Source organism: Pseudophryne corroboree, chromosome 6, assembly GCF_028390025.1.
Source record: "Pseudophryne corroboree isolate aPseCor3 chromosome 6, aPseCor3.hap2, whole genome shotgun sequence".
NCBI lineage: Eukaryota > Metazoa > Chordata > Amphibia > Anura > Myobatrachidae > Pseudophryne > Pseudophryne corroboree.
In genome coordinates this window covers 429,773,929-429,794,123 of record NC_086449.1, presented here as the reverse complement: position 1 = coordinate 429,794,123, position 20,195 = coordinate 429,773,929, and the positions used below count along the sequence as shown (strand labels likewise).

Here is a 20,195-nt window from a genome sequence, read left to right as displayed (position 1 = left end):
TGGTAGAGTACGCACATTTTCATTCGCGGCCTCCTACAGTTGGAAGTTTTGGGAGCAAATAGAACTGATCCCATCTGCCCATTGGCAGGCAGTCTATTGTCCTTTCCAGGGAAGTGTGGTGCTCCCTGTCACGGTGGCTTCTCCAGTTCAATCTCAACCAGGGACGCCCCTTTTGGATCCAGAACTGGATCCTGCTCACCACGGATGCCGGCCTGCGGGGTTGTGGTGCGGTCTCCGAACAATACACGTTCCAGGGGCGTTTGGATAGTCCAGGAAAGCAAGCTTCCAATCTATGTCCTGGAGCTCAGGGCTATATACAGAGCCCTTCGTGCTGCGCGGCCTCTACTTCAGTGTTGACTAGTCAAAATACAATCGACCGCAGTCTCTTTTACATCAACAGGGCGACACCTGCAGTCACGGTGGTTCGTCGTTGGGGGCTTCCAGACATAAACATGATGGCATCCCGCCTCAATCACCAGCTGTCACAGTACTGAGATTGCACAAGAGATCCGGCAGCCTTCCTGGTGGACACCTTGGCAGTTCCATGGAAATTTCCACAGGTCTGTTTTTCCTCCGATCTCAATGCTACTGCGGGTCCTTTGCAAATTCAAGCTGGAGCAGAACACAATGATTCTCATAGCCCCAGATTGGCTTCGTTGAGGATGGTACGCATATCTTCAGAGTTTCTCAATCAATTCCCCCCTCCATCTCTCGCAGTTGGATATTCTGTCCCAGTACCTGTGTCTGCATCCAGATCTAGACAGGTTGGCCATGACAGCGTGGCTCTTGAGACATCCGTTCTAAGGGACAAAGGATTTTCTCAGAAGGTTATCTCTACCATGCTTTGGGCTAGGAAACCACCTTAATCTAGAATTTACCACCGAGTCTGGAAAGTATTCTTTGCTTGGTGTTCAACACAGAAGTATAATACGCGGTCTTTCCATGTCTCAAGGCTTCTGGCTTTACTCCAGTCAGAGCTCAAACTGGACATTAGCCTTTCCTTCCTCAAGGTTCAGGTCTCGGCCCTCTCAGTTCTCATCCAACTCCGGTTCACTTGCACTGCATCTTAACCCTCCGTTTATTCCTCTGGTGGCTCCATACACGCACTTGTCGTGCTAGGCATTGTTCCTATTTTAGTGAGTGTGTCCAGTCGGCTACTGTGTGTGGCTCTGTATGTGTGATGGTCTTCCTTCCTCCTTTCCTCGCACCTGCCGGGGTCTTGTTAACTAAAAACTGGCGGGTTAGGGTACGAGGTATAGGAGAGAGGGGGGACTGAGGGTTCCTGGGAAGAGTTTCTGTAACTCTTTGGTGCCCTGCACTCAGTCCTTAGCCAGCCTATACTCTGAGTCTCTCCCTGTGCCCCCTATGGACTCGAAGAAAAAGATTTACCCAGGTAAAAACAAATCTTATTTTTAGAACAGATATTTTTGGCTTGAATTATCCTTCTTAAAGATTTATTAACCATGTAAATACATTGGTTAATAATACTGTTATTGCAAAGTAACAAAAAAGTGTGTACATATAAAGCAATATCTAGAGCAATATCAGTGCTTGAAGTGGGGAGGTATACAGTGGTATAATGTGTATGGCTAATATGTATTTATAAATCTGACTCCTCCAGCTGTAAGACACAATAGGGAGGGATGGGATGCTGGCGGTCATGTGACAGATGCCGGAATTCCGACAACACTCAGGAGACCGGCGCCGGATCAGTAGCTGATCTAGTGGTTCCAGCAGGCACCAAGGAGATCTTCTGGCTGGCTACCTGGGGACCCCAGACTGCAGCCAGAGCACGGGTGGACAGGTAAGGTAGCTTCTGGCGTCCGCTACTACTTTGGTAGCCCACCAGGTCTGGCTACACTGCCTTACACTGTGAAAATCCTGTTTGGTGTAGAGTTCGACAAAATAGTTGATACTCTGGCAACCTCCAAAACGGCTTTTCTGCCCTCAGCATCTACCCCAAAGCCTCAGACATATTTCTTTCTGTCCCTTCGCCCCCAAGGTAAAGCTAAAAGGCAGTCCTTCCCTCAGCATTCAACTTCCACTAAGGCCTCCAAGCCCCGAGATAAACATGCTTGGGCTACTGGATGTCTAGCCACCAAGTCTAGGGGATCCCAGTATGGGAGGCCAACTTCTTCAATTCTCACAGTCCTGGCGTCCGTATAACACAGATGCCTGAGTGCAAGAAGTGGTCTGTCACAGGTATGCTCTCTTATTCCTGAGACGCCTCCCCAACAATTCTTTTGTACAGGCCCTCCAACAGACCCAAGCAAAGCCTGGGCCTTGCAGACAAACATTCAGTCTATGCTGCACTCAGGAGTAATAATCCCGGTCCCTTTGGCACACAGAGGGAGTGTCTATTACTCTTCGACAAGTTTAACAGAGTGCCCAGGTTTTGTATGGAAACTCTCTGCTCCATTGTCCTGGCTCTACAACACAAGAGTACACAAATTACTCCACAGTAGCAGAGTATCGGTCCCTCAGCAATGCAAATCTTGGTCCATGGTCTCCACCTTCAACATGGTGGAGTATGCCCATTTCCACTCCAGGCTCCTTCAACACCAAATATTGTCCAGGTGGAGTGGGCAGCCTCATCTGATCAGGTCCCAGACAACGGTCCTCTCTCTACGGAAGTTCGTCTGTCCCAAGCCTGGTGGCTACAGACGTCCTACTTGGACAAATGTCGCAGATTCCGGATTGTGTACTCCTTACCAGGAATGCCAGTTTCCACGAGTGGGACGAAGTGACTGGCAAACACTGCTTTTTAGGGCCGTTGGTTTCACACCGAGAGTTGCTCAACGTCCTGGAGCTTCAAGCAATCTACAGAGCACTCACTCTGGCACAGGACATTCTCTGGGGAAGGCCTGTCCAAAAACAGTCGGACAATGCCACTGTGGTGGCCTACCTCAATCACCAAGGTGGTACTCGTAGTCACTTGGTGATGCAGGAAGTGGCTCACATTCTCAGATGGGCCGAACATCATCTCCCGGCCATCTCGGCAGTGTTCACACCAGGGGTTCTCAACTGGGAGGCGGATTTCCTCTGCCATTGTGATATACATGCAGGTGAGTAGGCTCTACTTCCAGAGGTCTACCAGCTTCTGTTGGACAAATGGGGACTACTGGTCGTGGTCCTCATGGCCTCACGACATAACCACAAAGTTCCTGTGTACAGGTCTCTGATAAGACTTTTACCTCTGGTCTTCCTCCTTCACAGGTTTCTTCGCAAGCTCAAGCAGGAAGAAGGCACTGTCCTGTTGGTAGCTTCAGCATGACCCCAGCACCACTGGTTCAGCGATCTCCAGAGTCTCTCCATTTCTGCTCCCTTTCCACTTCCTCTGCGACCAGACCTGTTGTCTCAAGGTCCCTTTCTTCACCCGGACCTAACTAGTCTATCTTTTGTGGCATGGCTCTTGAGACATCCCTCCTAAGGTCCAAAGGTTTCTCCCGCTTGGTGACTCAGACCATGCTCATATCGCAGAAGCCGGCCTCAGCCCGTATCTATAAATGGGTGTGGCATGCTTACTTTTCAGTGGTGTGCTGTAGGACACTGTGACCCTCTGGTTTTTCGGGTTTCCAGGATCCTTGCCTTTCTCCGAGCTAGATTGGATCTCTGACTCCGCCTGGCATCTCTGAAAGTGCAAGTCTCTGCTCTTTCAGTCTGGTTACAGCGACTGATTGCTCCACTGCCTGATGTTCACACCTTTTTCTCAAGTATACTTTGTATTCAACCTCCCTTTGTTCCTCCAGTGGCTCCGTGGGATTTGTTAGTAGTTCTCCAGGCCCCGTTTGAACCTCTGGACTCTGTGGACCTCAAATGGCTGACTGCAAAAACACAGTTTCTCTGACGTCCTAGTGGATGCTGGGGACTCCGTCAGGACCATGGGGATTAGCGGCTCCGCAGGAGACAGGGCACAAAAGTAAAAGCTTTAGGATCAGGTGGTGTGCACTGGCTCCTCCCCCCATGACCCTCCTCCAAGCCTCAGTTAGGTTTTTGTGCCCGTCCGAGCAGGGTGCAATCTAGGTGGCTCTCCTAAAGAGCTGCTTAGGAAAAGTTTTTTAGGTTTTATTCTCAGTGAGTCCTGCTGGCAACAGGCTCACTGCATCGAGGGACTTAGGGGAGAAGAAGTCAACTCACCTGCGTGCAGGATGGATTGGCTTCTTAGGCTACTGGACACCATTAGCTCCAGAGGGATCGAACACAGGCCCAGCCATGGAGTCCGGTCCCAGAGCCGCGCCGCCGACCCCCCCTTGCAGATGCTGAAGATTGAAGAGGTCCAGAGACAGGCGGCAGAAGACTTTTCAGTCTTCCTGAGGTAGCGCACAGCACTGCAGCTGTGCGCCATTGTTGTCAGCACACTTCACACAGCGTGTCGCTGAGGGGGGCGCCCTGGGCAGCAATGTTTAGTACCTTTTTATGGCTAAAAATACATCACATATAACCCTTGAGGCTATATGGATGTATTTAACCCCTGCCAGATATCACAAACTCCGGAGAAGAAGCCCGCCGAAAAGGGGGCGGGGCCTATTCTCCTCAGCACACAGCGCCATTTTCCCTCACAGAAATGCTGGTGGGAAGGCTCCCATGCTCTCCTCTGCACTGCACTACAGAAACAGGGTTAAAACAGAGAGGGGGGGGCACTGATTTGGCGATATGAATATATATATTAAAATGCTATAAGGGAAAAACACTTATATAAAGGTTATCCCTGTATAATTATAGCGTTTTTTGGTGTGTGCTGGCAAACTCTCCCTCTGTCTCCCCAAAGGGCTAGTGGGGTCCTGTCCTCTATCAGAGCATTCCCTGTGTGTGTGCTGTATGTCGGTACGTGTGTGTCGACATGTATGAGGACGATGTTGGTGAGGAGGCGGAGCAATTGCCTGTAATGGTGATGTCACTCTCTAGGGAGTCGACACCGGAATGGATGGCTTATTTATGGAATTACGTGAAAATGTCAACACGCTGCAAGGTCGGTTGACGACATGAGACGGCCGGCTAACAAATTAGTACCTGTCAAGGCGTCTCAAACACCGTCAGGGGCTGTAAAACGCCCATTTACCTCAGTCGGTCGACAGACACAGACACTGATTTCAGTGTCGACGGTGAAGAAACAAACGTATTTTCCTTTAGGGCCACACGTTACTTGTTAAGGGCAATGAAGGAGGTGTTACATATTTCTGATACTACAAGTACCACAAAAAAGGGTATTATGTGGGATGTGAAAAAACTACCTGTAGTTTTTCCTGAATCAGATAAATTAAATGAAGTGTGTGATGATGCGTGGGTTTCCCCCGATAGAAAATTATTGGCGGTATACCCTTTCCCGCCAGAAGTTAGGGCGCGTTGGGAAACACCCCTTAGGGTGGATAAGGCGCTCACACGCTTATCAAAACAAGTGGCGGTACCGTCTACAGATAGGGCCGTCCTCAAGGAGCCAGCTGATAGGAGGCTGGAAAATATCCTAAAAAGTATATACACGCATACTGGTGTTATACTGCGACCAGCGATCGCCTCAGCCTGGATGTGCAGAGCTGGCGTGGCTTGGTCGGATTCCCTGACTAAAAATATTGATACCCTTGACAGGGACAGTATTTTATTGACTATAGAGCATTTAAAGGATGCATTTCTATATATGCGAGATGCACAGAGGGATATTTGCACTCTGGCATCAAGAGTAAGTGCGATGTCCATATCTGCCAGAAGATGTTTATGGACACGACAGTGGTCAGGTGATGCAGATTCCAAACGGCACAAAGATGTATTGCCGTATAAAGGGGAGGAGTTATTTGGGGTCGGTCCATCGGACCTGGTGGCCACGGCAACTGCTGGAAAATCCACCGTTTTTACCCTAAGTCACATCTCTGCAGAAAAAGACACCGTCTTTTCAGCCTCAGTCCTTTCGTCCCTATAAGAGTCATATCTGCCCAGGGATAGAGGAAAAGGAAGAAGACTGCAGTAGGCAGCCCTTTCCCAGGAACAGAAGCCCTCCACCGCTTCTGCCAAGTTCTCAGCATGACGCTGGGACCGTACAGGACCCCTGGATCCTACAAGTAGAATCCCAGGGGTACAGATTGGAATGTCGAGACGTTTCCCCCTCGCAGGCTCCTGAAGTCTGCTTTACCAATGTCTCCCTCCGACAGGGAGGCAGTATGGGAAACAATTCACAAGCTGTATTCCCAGCAGGTGATAATCAAATTACCCCTCCTACAACAAGGAAAGGGGTATTATTCCACACTATATTGTGGTACTGAAGCCAGAAGGCTAGGTGAGACCTATTCTAAATCTGAAATATTTGAACACTTACAAAGGTTCAAATCAAGATGGAGTCACTCAGAGCAGTGATAGCGAAGTCCCGGGACATCAGGGATGCTTACCTCCATGTCCCAAATTTGCCCTTCTCACCAAGGGTACCTCAGGTTCGTGGTACAGAACTGTCACTATCAGTTTCAGACGCTGCCGTTTGGATTGTCCACGGCACCCCGGGTCTTTACCAAGGTAATGACCGAAATGATGATTCTTCTTCGAAGAAAAGGCGTCTTAATTATCCCTTACTTGGACGATCTCCTGATAAGAGCAAAGTCCAGGGAACAGTTGGAGGTCGGAGTAGCACTATCTCGGATACTGCTACAACAGCACGGGTGGATTCTAAATATTCCAAAATCGCAGCTGATCCCGACGACACGTCTGCTGTTCCTAGGGATGATTCTGGACACAGTCCAGAAAAAGGTGTTTCTCCCGGAGGAGAAAGCCAGGGAGTTATCCGAGCTAGTCAGGGACCTCCTAAAACCAGGAAAAGTGTCAGTGCATCATTGCACAAGGGTCCTGGGAAAAATGGTGGCTTCCTACGAAGCAATTCCATTTGGCAGATTTCACGCAAGAACTTTTCAGTGGGATCTGCTGGACAAATGGTCCGGATCGCATCTTCAGATGCATCAGCGGATAACCCTATATCCAAGGACAAGTGTGTGTCTCCTGTGGTGGTTACAGAGTGCTCATCTTCTAGAGGGCCGCAGATTCGGCATTCAGGATTGGATGCTGGTGACCACGGAGGCCAGTCTGAGAGGCTGGGGAGCAGTCACACAAGGAAAAAATTTCCAGGGAGTGTGATCAAGTCTGGAGACTTTTCTCCACATAAATATACTGGAGCTAAGGGCAAATTTATAAGGCTCTAAGCTTAGCAAGACCTCTGCTTCAAGGTCAGCCGGTATTGATCCAGTGGGACAACATCACGGCAGTCGCCCACGTAAACAGACAGGGCGGCACAAGAAGCAGGAGGGCAATGGCAAAAACTGCAAGGATTTTTCGCTGGGCGGAAAATCATGTGATAGCACTGTCAGCAGTGTTCATTCCGGGAGTGGACAACTGGGAAGCAGACTTCCTCAGCAGGCACGACCTCCACCCGGGAGAGTGGGAACTTCATCGGGAAGTTTTCCACATGATTGTGAACCATTGGGAAAGACCAAAGGTGGACATGATGGCGTCCCGCCTGAACAAAAAACGGGACAGGTATTGCGCCAGGTCAAGAGACTTTCAGGCAATAGCTGTGGACGTCCTGGTAACACCGTGGGTGTACCAGTCGGTGTATGTGTTCCCTCCTCTGCTTCTCATACCCAAGGTATTGAGAATTATAAGACGTAGAGGAGTAAGAACTATACTCGTGGCTCCGGATTGGCCAAGAAGGACTTGGTACCCGGAACTTCAAGATGCTCACAGAGGACTCATGGCCTCTGCCGCTAAGAAGGGACTTGCTTCAGCAAGGACCATGTCTGTTCCAAGACTTACCGCGGCTGCGTTTGACGGCATGGCGGTGGAACGCCGGATCCTAAGGGAAAAAGGCATTCCGGAAGAGGTCATTCCTACCCTGGTCAAAGCCAGGAAGGAGGTGACTGCACAACATTATCACCACATGTGGCGAAAATATGTTGCGTGGTGTGAGGCCAGGAAGGCCCCACGAAGGAATTTCAACTCTGTCGATTCCTGCATTTCCTGCAAACAGGAGTGTCTATGGGCCTCAAATTGGGGTCCATTAAGGTTCAAATTTCGGCCCTATCGAGTTTCTTCCAGAAAGAATTGGCTTCAGTTCCTGAAGTTCAGAAGTTTGTCAAGGGAGTATTGCATATACAACCCCCTTTTGTGCCTCCAGTGGCACTGTGGGATCTCAACGTAGTTCTGGGATGCCTCAAATCACATTGGTTTAAACCATTCAAATCTGTGGATTTGAAGTATCTCACATGGAAAGTGACCATGCTGTTGGCCCTGGCCTCGGCCAGGCGAGTGTAAAATTGGCGGTTTTTTCTCACAAAAGCCATATCTGTTTGTCCATTCGGACAGGACAGAGCTGCGGACTCGTCCCCAGTTTCTCCCTAAGGTGGTGTCAGTGTTTCACCTGAACCAGCTTATTGTGGTGCCTGCGGCTACTAGGGACTTGGAGGACTCCAAGTTGCTAGATGTTGTCAGGGCCCTGAAAATATAGGTTTCCAGGACGCCTGGAGTCAGGAAAACTGACTTGCTGTTATCCTGTATGCACCCAACAAACTGGGTGCTCTTGCTTCTAAGCAGACGATTGCTAGTTGGATGTGTAGTACAATTCAGCTTGCACATTCTGTGGCAGGCCTGCCACAGCCAAAATATGTAAATGCCCATTCCACAAGGAAGGTGGGCTCATCTTGGGCGGCTGCCCGAGGGGTCTCGGCTTTACAAATTTGTCGAGCTGCTACTTGGTCAGGGGCACACCCTGACTGAGGAGGACCTGGAGTTCTCTCATTCGGTGCTGCAGTCATCCGCACTCTCCCGCCCGTTTGGGAGCTTTGGTATAATCCCAATGGTCCTGACGGAGTCCCCAGCATCCACTAGGACGTCAGAGAAAATAAGATTTTACTTACCGATAAATCTATTTCTCGTAGTCCGTAGTGGATGCTGGGCGCCCATCCCAAGTGCGGATTGTCTGCAATACTTGTACATAGTTATTGTTACAAAAATCGTGTTATTATTGTTGTGAGCCATCTTTTCAGAGGCTCCTCTGTTATCATGCTGTTAACTGGGTTCAGATCACAGGTTGTACAGTGTGATTGGTGTGGCTGGTATGAGTCTTACCCGGGATTCAAAATCCTTCCTTATTGTGTACGCTCGTCCGGGCACAGTATCCTAACTGAGGCTTGGAGGAGGGTCATGGGGGGAGGAGCCAGTGCACTCCACCTGATCCTAAAGCTTTTTACTTTTGTGCCCTGTCTCCTGCGGAGCCGCTAATCCCCATGGTCCTGACGGAGTCCCCAGCATCCACTACGGACTACGAGAAATAGATTTATCGGTAAGTAAAATCTTATTTTTTCTTCTGGCTATTGTATCTGCCTGGAGGGTGTCAGATTTAGGTGCGCTTTTCCTGTTCCTTCCCCTTTTTGATCTTTTATCTAGACAGGGCTGTCATTCAGACCCAGGCTGGCTACCTCACCACATCCACATTAACGAAGAAATCGTTGTCTCGGCCTTTTAATCCCTGTCTTTCTGCATGTATGTCGTCCGTGCTCTTTGGATTCACGTGGATCGTACTAGCCCCAGCTGACCTCCCTGTGCCGGATACAGTCTCCGCCCATTCTACTTGCTCTGTGGGTCCTTCGTGGGCAGTCTGCTGTGACGCGTATGCTGAACTGTGCAAGATGACCAAGGTGGTCTACACCTTTCTTAGGTTCTGTGCTTTTGTTACATTTGCCTCTCAAGATGCTTCACTTGGATGCCAGATTTTCCCCTCTGCTCAGGAGCGTCCTCCTCCTTAAACAACTGTTTTGTGAAATCCCCATTGTTCCCTGTGCAGACTATGGTCCCTGAAGAAGAAAATATGGCAAAACTTACTTTTGTTAACTATTTCTTCGCGGTCCATAGGACTTCTGTGGGTTTCTTCTCTTGGTCACCAGTTCCCTTCTCTATTATGTGAAAGTGTATTTATTGCGTGTACCAGTCTTCCTTCTCTTATCCTGCTCTGCTTTGAGCTTGTTCACAAACCTGATATCCTGGGGGGGGGGGTCATCCTTGGAGCGTCATCCTTGGAGCTCTAAAAGCTTTAACTGTTTGGTGCCCGGTCCTATCAAACCACCTACACCCCATTGTTACCTGTGGATGCTATGGACCTCGATGATAGAGTAAAGAAAGGCATAACTCTTTTTTTTACTCTTGTATGTCTAATTTCCATGTTTTTCTTATCTAGCTCATTGTTACCTATGGTAGTGCATGATGGCTGCCTCGTCTGGTGCCCTCATGTATAGGATGTGCAATACATAGTTCTGAGATTTTGCAAGAAACATGCATCTTGCCTAGTATTTTTGTATATTCCCCCATTACGTGTCATCTCTTCTAGGCATTACCTATTGTACCCAGTGTAATACTGTGTAGTGCACCTAAAATGGCTGCCTCACCTGGATCCTCTCTGGTAGGATAACCTTGAACTGATTACTTAAAGTGGCTGCATTATGTTCTTGGTTTCTGTTTTTTATGCAAGTATAAATCTCTGTATTATATTCATGGTATTTGTAAAACATCTTGGGGGAGATTCAAATGTTTGAAAAGTCAGTTGGGTGTCTGTTTTTTCCTGTCTATTAGATAGGAAAAAAAACAAACACCCAACCAGCTTTTCAAACATTTGAATCTCCCCCCTTGAGTCTTACTGGAGAGAAGTGGTATTTAAATAAAATAATTTTCGTCAAATATGTGATTCTTACCAATCGTAAACGATCATTTAATTACGAGCTACAGTCATAGGGCCTTTAGTGATCGGAAATTGATGTTTACGCTGCCTTCTGTACCTGCACACAAATACAACATGTAATCTACTTATATGTAAAATAAGGAGATGTTTTTAGTGTCGGTACACTACAGTATGTACTGAGTACCCTATTATGATACATCTGTCATCCGATTTCTCACACAGTCACTTATTAACAAGTGTGTTGTCTATTTTTTTTCTTTTGTTCTAGGCTTTTGGATTCCTGAATTTGATTTTGTGGGCAGGCAATGCGTGGTTTGTCTACAAGGAAACTAACCTACATGCTCCACCAGTAGCATCAAATCCCGAACAACAAGGCCCACCTCCTTCATCGATGTAATAGAGAAGCAAAGATCCATATAGATGTTCTTGCCAATAATTTGGTATTCTATGTGCATACGGCCAAGAATACATTTGTTATGTTAAAATACAAAAACCTAGATTGAGGAATTTTTGCAGGACTTTTATTACTAATCTTTTTTTTTTGCTAAATAAAAGCTGTATTATATATTTGCACAATTCTGTGTAACAGTCTAGAAAGAAGCAGATGCTAACCTCTAGTTGTGTAGGCCAGGGGACTTGTCCTCTTGACTAACATCTTTTAACGGATTTTGGTATAAATATTAGCCCAATTCCAAAGAATAAATCTTTGTACAACCCAAAGAAATTTTACAGCGAAATGTACATATCCCTTCCAGTTTCTTTGTGGGTTTATATAAAACCTGCAAACAAAGTACTGTACTAATAAGAGGTTACCAGTTTGCTGCAACATTAATTTTGGGACTTTCAGTAACGAGTAATTTTTTTGCAATATGTCAGTCAAACATTCACACCTTTCTTTTTTTTTCTTTTTCTTTTTTTTTTTATATTATTATAATGTGTACATTGGGAAAAGTTCTCTTATTCATTGTTGATATTTAAAGGCCATCTATGCATCTTTTACTGTATTTTCCTGAAACTTGCTAAATGTGTAAGAAATTGTCTTGGTAAATTGTTAGTATTTTTGGCATTTGCTACAGTTTTATTTTAGAAAATAGTCTGTTTAGCATCATCCAACCCCTCTTTCTTCTGCTAAGAAAATGTACACTGTTAAATCTGAGTTATTGTTCTCAAGTTATCTATCTACAAGCACTATATTAAAAAAAATTGTATATATGTTTGTGATATCATTGTTTTAATAGCTGCAATTTCAAATATTTATATAGCGCCTGTATATTCCGTTGCACTTTACAATTGAGGACATAACCGTAAAAATAAAAGAGGGTACTAACAGAACAAGTGGACGCTGCATACAATTCATCTGTATGGAAAAAGGAGTTTGATACACGAGTATAGAAGTACTACATATTGAAAATTTGTACACTCAGATTTGAAAATTTAAAGGTTTTGGGCCTTTATGAAGATGGGTTATGTAATTGTAGAAAGTAAGATTTATTTCTCCGGCAGGATCCACAGGATAACGATGGGATATGATGAAGTGACAGCGGATTTGCACCAATCAGTCAAAGCTTTTCGCCCTCCCAGCATGCAATGGGCCCGTCTATATATCCCCGCATCCTGGCTCAGGCATATTGATTTTTTGTTTGGTGCGGCACGAAGCGGACCATGGTCAGAGAGCTGCTGGTTTTTAGCAGCGCTAAGCTTTCTTATTTTATTTTTATAGTCTTACTGGTTTTTCTTGAGTGATCTTCCTAAAAAGTGTCTTATACGTACCTTTAGAAAAAGTCACTCCAGCAACTCTCTGCCGGGCCGCGACAACGCTTACCTATGAGTACAGTGCTGTTTCGGCAGGCGTTACCAGACTGTGGCCGGAGTACGGGGAGAAGGTAAGGCATCGGTTCTGCTTAGAAGGGGAATACGGACACAGCCGCACTGTTCCGGGAGAAGACTACCAAACAGTCACTGACGTGGCTGCCACCTCGGGTGCACCAGCGCTAGGCCTTAGGGATCAGAGGCTCCAGCAATAGTATGAGGCCGCGATCTCTAGGGTCGATGTCGGCAGTGGGAAGTCACACGCTCTCCTGGTCGCCCCTCCCTCTGGTTCATGACCAGTTTCCTCCGGGTCTCCCGCCATGAACTGTTTCCCGCTTCCGTTTCAGACACTGTACACAAAGGGGACCCAGTCGCAGCATAGGTGACTGTGTAACTGGTGCATCTGTGTTCACTATGGGTTCATGGAGCCGCAGTGTACACTAGTAGCGTCTGGAGCCACTCAGCATTCGCAAACATATTGATTGGTCCTGGAAGCAGGGTGAGTCTCCCTGTATCCCACTCTGAGTTCGGGTAATACAGCACTAAATGTCTCTCTCTACTTTGAGTATGAATAGTTAGATAAGTGCCTATTGCATACGAGTCTGTATACTATTACTACTGTTTCTTTCGCTATGCGTTTGAATACGGTAGATCTGTTTAAACATGATTCAGTAATATGTTCTCCTACATACTTGAAATGTAGTTGTAATTGATGTGCTCATATTGCTTAGTGTGATTGCTGACTTTACTATATTTCTGTCAGGGTTTTTTCTATTACGATCCTCAATGCTGGTGCATGGGTAGGGTCGGATTATATGTCGCTTTAAAAAGCTTAAATTGATTACAGTCACAAATTGTGTAGTAGACTGTGGAAGTGTTGATTATTTATCATATCTAAGAGCGACAAAGGTGAGGAATAGGTTACATGATTAACCCCTTGCATGCAGCTTCCACCTGCGGTTTATCACTTCCAACATCGTCCTCTCAAAAGACACAGGCTAATAAGCTAGTGGTAAGTAAATCTTCATCCTCACAGGCTACACATGTTTCAGATGAGGATTCATCGGATGATGAAAGCTTAATAAATTCTACTTTGGCATACGAACAGGAGGAGGAAGGTCTCAGCTCAGTGGATATAGCGGAGTTAATTAAAGAAGTGAAAGCCATTCTATCCTTAGAGGATTTAGCAGAGCCTGTGTTAAAAACAAAGGCACCTTTGTTTAAACATCCCAAAACAGTTAAGACTGAGTTTCCGGGTTTAGATCAGTTGACCGAAATCATGCTAAGGATTGTTTTAAAAAGGGAAGTGGCTCCTAAAGTAGATACGCATGTGATTCGATTAGTGCGAAAATCTACATTACCTTTGCCTTCAACATCATTAAATGATGTCACGGATAGGATAGTGGATGGTTTTTTTTTTTTTTTTTTCCTGTCTGGGGCAGTCATAAGGCCAGCCATGGCTTCAGCTTGGATGGCAAAGGCAGTGGCTGCCTGGGCTGATGCATTGGAGGGGGATTTTTCAATAGCATCTAGAGAGCAAAAATCCCATATAGCACATATAAAACAGGCTGCAATGTTCTTAGAAGATATTTTGGAGTTAGAAGCAGACTTCAGGAAGATAGTTTCCTTCCACATACAATTTCAAACCTAAAGTTACAGCTTTTTGGCCCATTCGGTCTCGAGGAAAAGCTAAAGGAAAAAGTGATGGCAGGCAGTCACAATACAACAAGTCTGGTAAGAATAAAAAGCACTGGGCTACCAGAGGACCGGTTGGTAAAACAGATAATAAGCCATCAGCCTGATGGTGCGGGACTCCACCAGGGGGGATCAGTTTGCATGGAGCAGTACAACAGGAAGCGGTATCTCTAGGTTATGCTTTTGCTTTCAAGAAGCACACTCAAAGGTTTTTTTGTACCAGCCCGTCTCGGGTAGAGACGAAGCCCAGGGTTTTGCAAGAGGCAGTGCAGAACTTGCTTCAGTCGGGAGTAATCATTCTAGTTCATCCTGCGCAACGAGGACAGGTTTTTACTCCAACCTGTTTCTAGTTCAGAAACCAAATGGGTCATTTCGGCCCGTTCTCAATCTCTGTGCTGAACAAGTACATTTCAGTACCCTGCTTTCATATGGAGACTATACGTTCCATAATTTTGGCCATGGAGCCCAGAAGATTATATGGTATTCCTGGACATACAGGATGCTTACCTACGTGTTCCTATAGCACTGTCCCATCAGTGCTATCTCAAGTTCGCTATCCTACAACATTTTTAGTTCCAGGCCCTACCTTTTGGGTTAGCCACAGCCCCCAGAGTATTTACCAAGATTATGGTGGTAATTGCAGTTTATCTCTGTCAGGGGATAAGAATTTTTTCCATACCTTGACGATCTTTTAATCCTGGCACAGTTGCAGGAATTGCTCCTATGTCATCTGCAACAGACAATAACGTGTCTGCAAAGGCACGGGTAGCTCATAAATTGGTCAAAATCGTCTCTGGTTCCGTCACATCGGATGACTCGCTTGGGGGGGCTGTACTGGATTCAAGTCTTCAGAGAGTAATTTTACCTCTGAACAAGATATCCAAGGTTCAGTCAAGGATTCAGGACTTGCTACACAGTCAAAAGGTATCCATTCACGCAGCAATGCGTGTGATGGGATTGATTGTGTCAACATCGTCTGATTCTTGCCAAATGGAATGGGTTACATCAGACGATAAAAACAGACTATGGTTATTACAATAGAAGTAAGAAGGACATCTGGACAAGGGGAGACCCTTTTGGATATAAGATTGGGAAATTTTGACGACAGATGCCAGTCTCCAGGGCTGCGGAGCAGTGTCAGGAATCATGTGTTTCCAGGGGCAATGGACCATGGAAGAAGATTGCCTGCCAATAAATATATTGGAACTTTGGGCCATATACATGGCACTGATTCAGGCAAAGGACATTCTTCAGGGAAAACCAGTCCAGATCCGCTCAGACAATGCAACGGCAGTAGCGTACATCAACCATCAGGGAGGAACTCGTAGCTGAAAAGCGATGGAGGAGGTAAGTCACGTACTAAAGTGGGCAGAACTTCATCATCCGGTCCTAAACTGGGAAGCGGACGTACTCAGTTGACACGCCGTTCAGGCAAGCGCATGGGCTCTACACCCAGAGGTCTTCCAGACTCTAGTAGACAAGTGAGGGTTGCCAAAGATAGATCTCATGGCGTCCCGTCTGAACAACAAAGTTCTCGCATACGGATCAAGAACAAAAGATCCCAGAGCAATCTTTGTGGATGTCATTTCGGTGAGATGAGACTTTCATCTGGCTTATGTATTTCCTCCAATCACCCTATTACCCAGGGTGGTGAGAAAGATAAAGCAAGGGAAAGGTGCCATGATCCTAACAGCTCCGGCTTGGCCCAGAAGGCATTGGTACACAGATCTGCTGAGTGTGTCGATGGATGCTCCAATTCTGCTCCAACAACGTCTAGATCTACTGATGCAGGATTCTTGTTATCACAGACATCTGGATCGACTGTCTTTGACGGTGTGGCTCTTGAAACCTCTATCCTGAAGTCAAGAGGATTCTCACAACAGGTAATTCAAACTATGCTCAGAGCAAGGAAACCTTCCTCAGCTCACATTTATCACCGAATATGGCAAACCTATATTCATTGGTGCAGTGAACGGAAAATGGACCCGAAGTCTTTCAGAGTTTCCAGGGTCTTAGCATTCCTTCAAGGCAGGAACGGATAGAGGTTTGAAGGTGGCTTCCTTGAGAGTGCAAGTGTCAGCATTGACTGTATGGTTGTAAAAGAAAATTGCCAACTTACATGATGTGTGTACTTTTTTTCCAAGGAATTCTGTGCATTCAACCTCCTACAGTGCCTTGAGACTTAAGTCTAGTACTGAAAACCCTTCAAGTTGCCCCATTTGAACCACTTAATAAAGTGGATCTTCAATGGTTGGCAGCTAAAGTTCTCTTTCTACTGGCTATGACGTCAGTTAGAAGAGTATCAGATTTAGGGGCATTATTATATTCTTCCCCATTTCTGATTTATTTTTTATGTTTTTTATCCAGATAAAGCAGTTCTCAGAACTAGATGTGGGTATCTTCCAAAGGTGGTGTCTAAATTCCACTTTAATAAGGAAATTGTTGTCCCGCCTTTCCAGGTACCAGGCCTTTTTGCAGGAGATGTATCGCTGGACGTGGATCATACCAGTACCATCAGAAAGACAGATTCTCTTCATTCTCTATGGATTTCACAAGAGAGGATGGCCTGCTGATAAGCAGACACTGGCAAGATGGCTTTGAATAATTATTTCAGAAGCCTATTCTCAAGCTGATCTCCCTGTTCTGGCTAATGTCTCTGCACACTCTACTTGTAAGGTAGGTCCATCATGGGCAGCACAACGTGGTGCTTCAGCAGAACAGGTATGTAAGGCAGCCACATGGTCTTCCATTAACACATTCATTAGACTTTATGCCATGGATACCTTTGCCTCTCATGATGCTGAATTCGGGCGAAGGATTCCAGTCAGGAGCGTCCCCACTACTAAATTGCTTTGGAAAATCCCATTGTTATCCTTTGGACCCTGCTGGAGAAATATACGTTATGGTAAAAACTTAACGTTGATAACTGTATTACTCCGAAGTCCACAAAATCCACAGGGATCCCACCCTGACACACCTGATTTGAGGATCCTTTTACTTATTAACCTCTTCCTTCTTGTACGGAAGGGTGTGCATGTGTGTTCTTATCGCCTGAATAGGGCTATGTATGATGCTCCTGCCTTGAGGTTTGGAATACAACAGATTTGCCTGAGCCAGGAAGCGGGGATATATGGATGGGCCCGTTGCATGCTGGGAGGCCGGAAAGCGTTGACTGGTGCAAATCCGCTGTCTTTTCATCAGTTGTGCAAGTAGAAAAAATGTCTTACAGGTACTGTGTACGTGCGCCCAAAAAAATGGGTGTGGCCAAATGCAAATGGGGGTGTGATACACACATGGGGGGAGGGGCAGATATACATGACCCCAATAGTGCCAGATACACAAATGACCCCACTGTGCCAGATATACATAACCCCACTCTGGCTGCTCCACGTCCCCTCCAACTGATGTGCTCCCTGCTCCGCCTCCTCCTAATGTGCGCGGCTCAAGCAGCCTCAGTCAGCCGCACAGCCTGCCCCCCTCTGCGCCCACCACCGCCCCAGCAGTGGGAGAGCGTGATGATGTCACGCTCCCAGCAGACTGGGAAGGGGAGGCGCACAGCGGCAGCAGCGGTACCCGCCCGGCCACAGCAATTGGTGAGCGCCGCACACATCAACGCTGTGAGTGGTGACACAGCGGAGTGGGTACGGCGTACCTGCGGCTAAACTTTTAAGGGTACGCCGTACCCGCCCACTTGCAGCACTGCTCTTCGTCATATCCCATTGTTATCTTGTGGATACTGTGGACATAGGAGAAATACCGTTATCAACGGTAAGTTCATACCATAACCTATTTCTCATACGTCCTAGAGGATGCTGGGGACTCCAAAAGGACCATGGGGTATAGACTGGATCCGCAGGAGACATGGGCACTTTAAGACTTTGAGTAGCAATTATACCTCAAATTCAGCCTGGCAAAAGCAGTATACAGCGCATAGGCACTGTATACGGACCCCCGCCAGTATTTTAAAAAATAGCGGGACATAAGCGCGCCATGAAGGGGGCGGGGCTTGGTCCTTCCAGCTCTACTCAGCGCCTTTTTTTCTCCAGTGTGAGCTGTAGAGACGCTGGTCCTAGCCTCCTACACTTCTGTCACAAGTAACAGGGTGCTAAACGTGGGGGGGGGGGCACAGCAAATTTTTTTAACAGCGCTGACAGGTCTGGGGCATTATTGTATACTTTCGGACCGGGTTGGGCGCTGGGTGTGAGCTGGCAAACTCCCTCTGTGTTCCTCTGATAGGCCTTACTGTGGGTCTGTCCCCTATAGCCCGGTGTGATAGTGGTGTCGGTACGAGTGTCGACATGTCTAAGGCTGAAGGCTCTTCCCAGGAGGAGGCTGGTGTGGGGACAGAACAGTGTGGGGGTGAATCTGTCAGCACCGCCGACTGCTGATTGGGTAAATATGTCGAGTGCCTTGAATGCAAATGTGGCTTTATTATATAAGAGATTGGATAAATCTGAGGCTCAGAACCAAACATGGAGACAATCCATGAAAGATGCTTATCCCAAACGCAGTCTTCCTCAGGGTCACAGAAACGGCTGTTTACCCAAATAGCAGACACAGATACCGACACGGATTTTGATTCTTGTTTCGACTATGGTGATGCCAGGTTGAATCCTAAACTGGCTAAGAGCATTCAGTACATGATTGTGGCAATAAAAGACGTGTTACATATCAAGGAAGACCCTGCTGTTCCTGAGATAAGGGTCTGTATGTTTAAAGGAAAGAAACCTCCGGTAACGTTTCCTCCCTCTCATGAACTGAACACTTTTTGAAAAGGCTTGGGAAAATTCTGACAAAAAGTTGCTGATTCCCAAGAGAATTATTATGGTATACCCGTTCCCCTTTGAGGATAGGAATAAGTGGGAGTCAACCCCAATGTAGACAAAGCTGTAGCACGGCTGTCCAAGAAGGTGGCGCTTCTGTCCCCTGACACAGCGGCCCTAAAGGATACTGCGGATCGTAAGCAGGAAACTACTTTGAAATCTATTTACGCCACTACGGGTACACTGCACAGACCTGCCATAGCATCGGCATGGGTGAGTAGTGCAATTGAAAAGTGGGCAGATAACTTATCATCTGGCTGGGACACCCTGGATAGGGATAGCATTCTTTTGACACTGGGTCATATCAGGGACGCTGCAGTCTATCTAAGGGAGGCTGCGAGAGATATTGGTCTCTTAGGATCAAGGGCCAATGCCATGGCAATCTCGGCTAGGAGAGCGTTATGGACTCATCAATGGAATGGTGATGCGGACTCTATGAGGGCTATGGAGGCTCTGCCGTATAAAGGTGGTGTTTTGTTTGGTGAGGGCCTCGCGGACCTGGTATCTACAGGTACCGCAGGTAAGTCATCTTTTCTACCGTATGTCCCTGCACAACCAAAGAAAACGCCTCTTTATCAGATGCAGTCCTTTCGGTCTAATAAATTCAAAAAAGGACGATGGTCTTCCTTCCTTGCTGCTAGAGGTAGGGGAAGAGGAAAAAAGTCGCCGGCTGTGGCAAGCTCCCAAGAGCAGAAGTCCTCCTCTGCCGCTGCCAAAGCCACTGCATGACGCTGGGGCTCCACTGCTGGAGTCCGCACCGGTGGGAGCATGTCTTCAACTCTTCAGTCAGGTCTGGGCTCGTTCGGCCCTGGATCCTTGGGTGCTAGAAATAGTGGTCCAAGGATACAAACTGGAGTTTCAAGACGTGCCCCCTTACCGATTTTTGAAATCGGACTTGCCAGCTTCTCTTCCGGAAAGGGAGGTGGTATGCGCTGCGATACAAAAGCTGTTTCTACAGCATGTTATTGACACAGTACCCCCGTCTCAACGTGGAGAAGGTTTTTATTCAAGCCTGTTCGTGGTCCTGAAGCCGTATGGCTCAGCCAGACCGATTCTGAACCTAAAATCCCTCAATTTCTTTCCAAAAAAGTTCAAATTCAAGATGGAATCTCTCCGAGCAGTAATCTCCAGTCTGGAAGGGGGGGATTTTATGGCGTCAGTCAACATAAAAG

At 46.9% G+C, this 20,195-nt stretch overlaps 1 protein-coding gene across 2 annotated transcripts in view; it reads left to right on the top strand.

Moving 5' to 3' along the window:
* Positions 1-11,908, top strand: part of SYPL1 (synaptophysin like 1) — a 166,622-nt gene extending 154,714 nt beyond the window's left edge. For both annotated transcript variants that reach the window (XM_063927046.1, XM_063927047.1), the window contains one exon: positions 10,965-11,908. In XM_063927046.1, coding sequence (XP_063783116.1) covers positions 10,965-11,093 — 129 coding nt within the window. In that variant the 3' untranslated portion in view covers positions 11,094-11,908. The remainder of the gene's footprint in view (positions 1-10,964) is intronic.
* Positions 11,909-20,195: the final 8,287 nt, after the last annotated feature.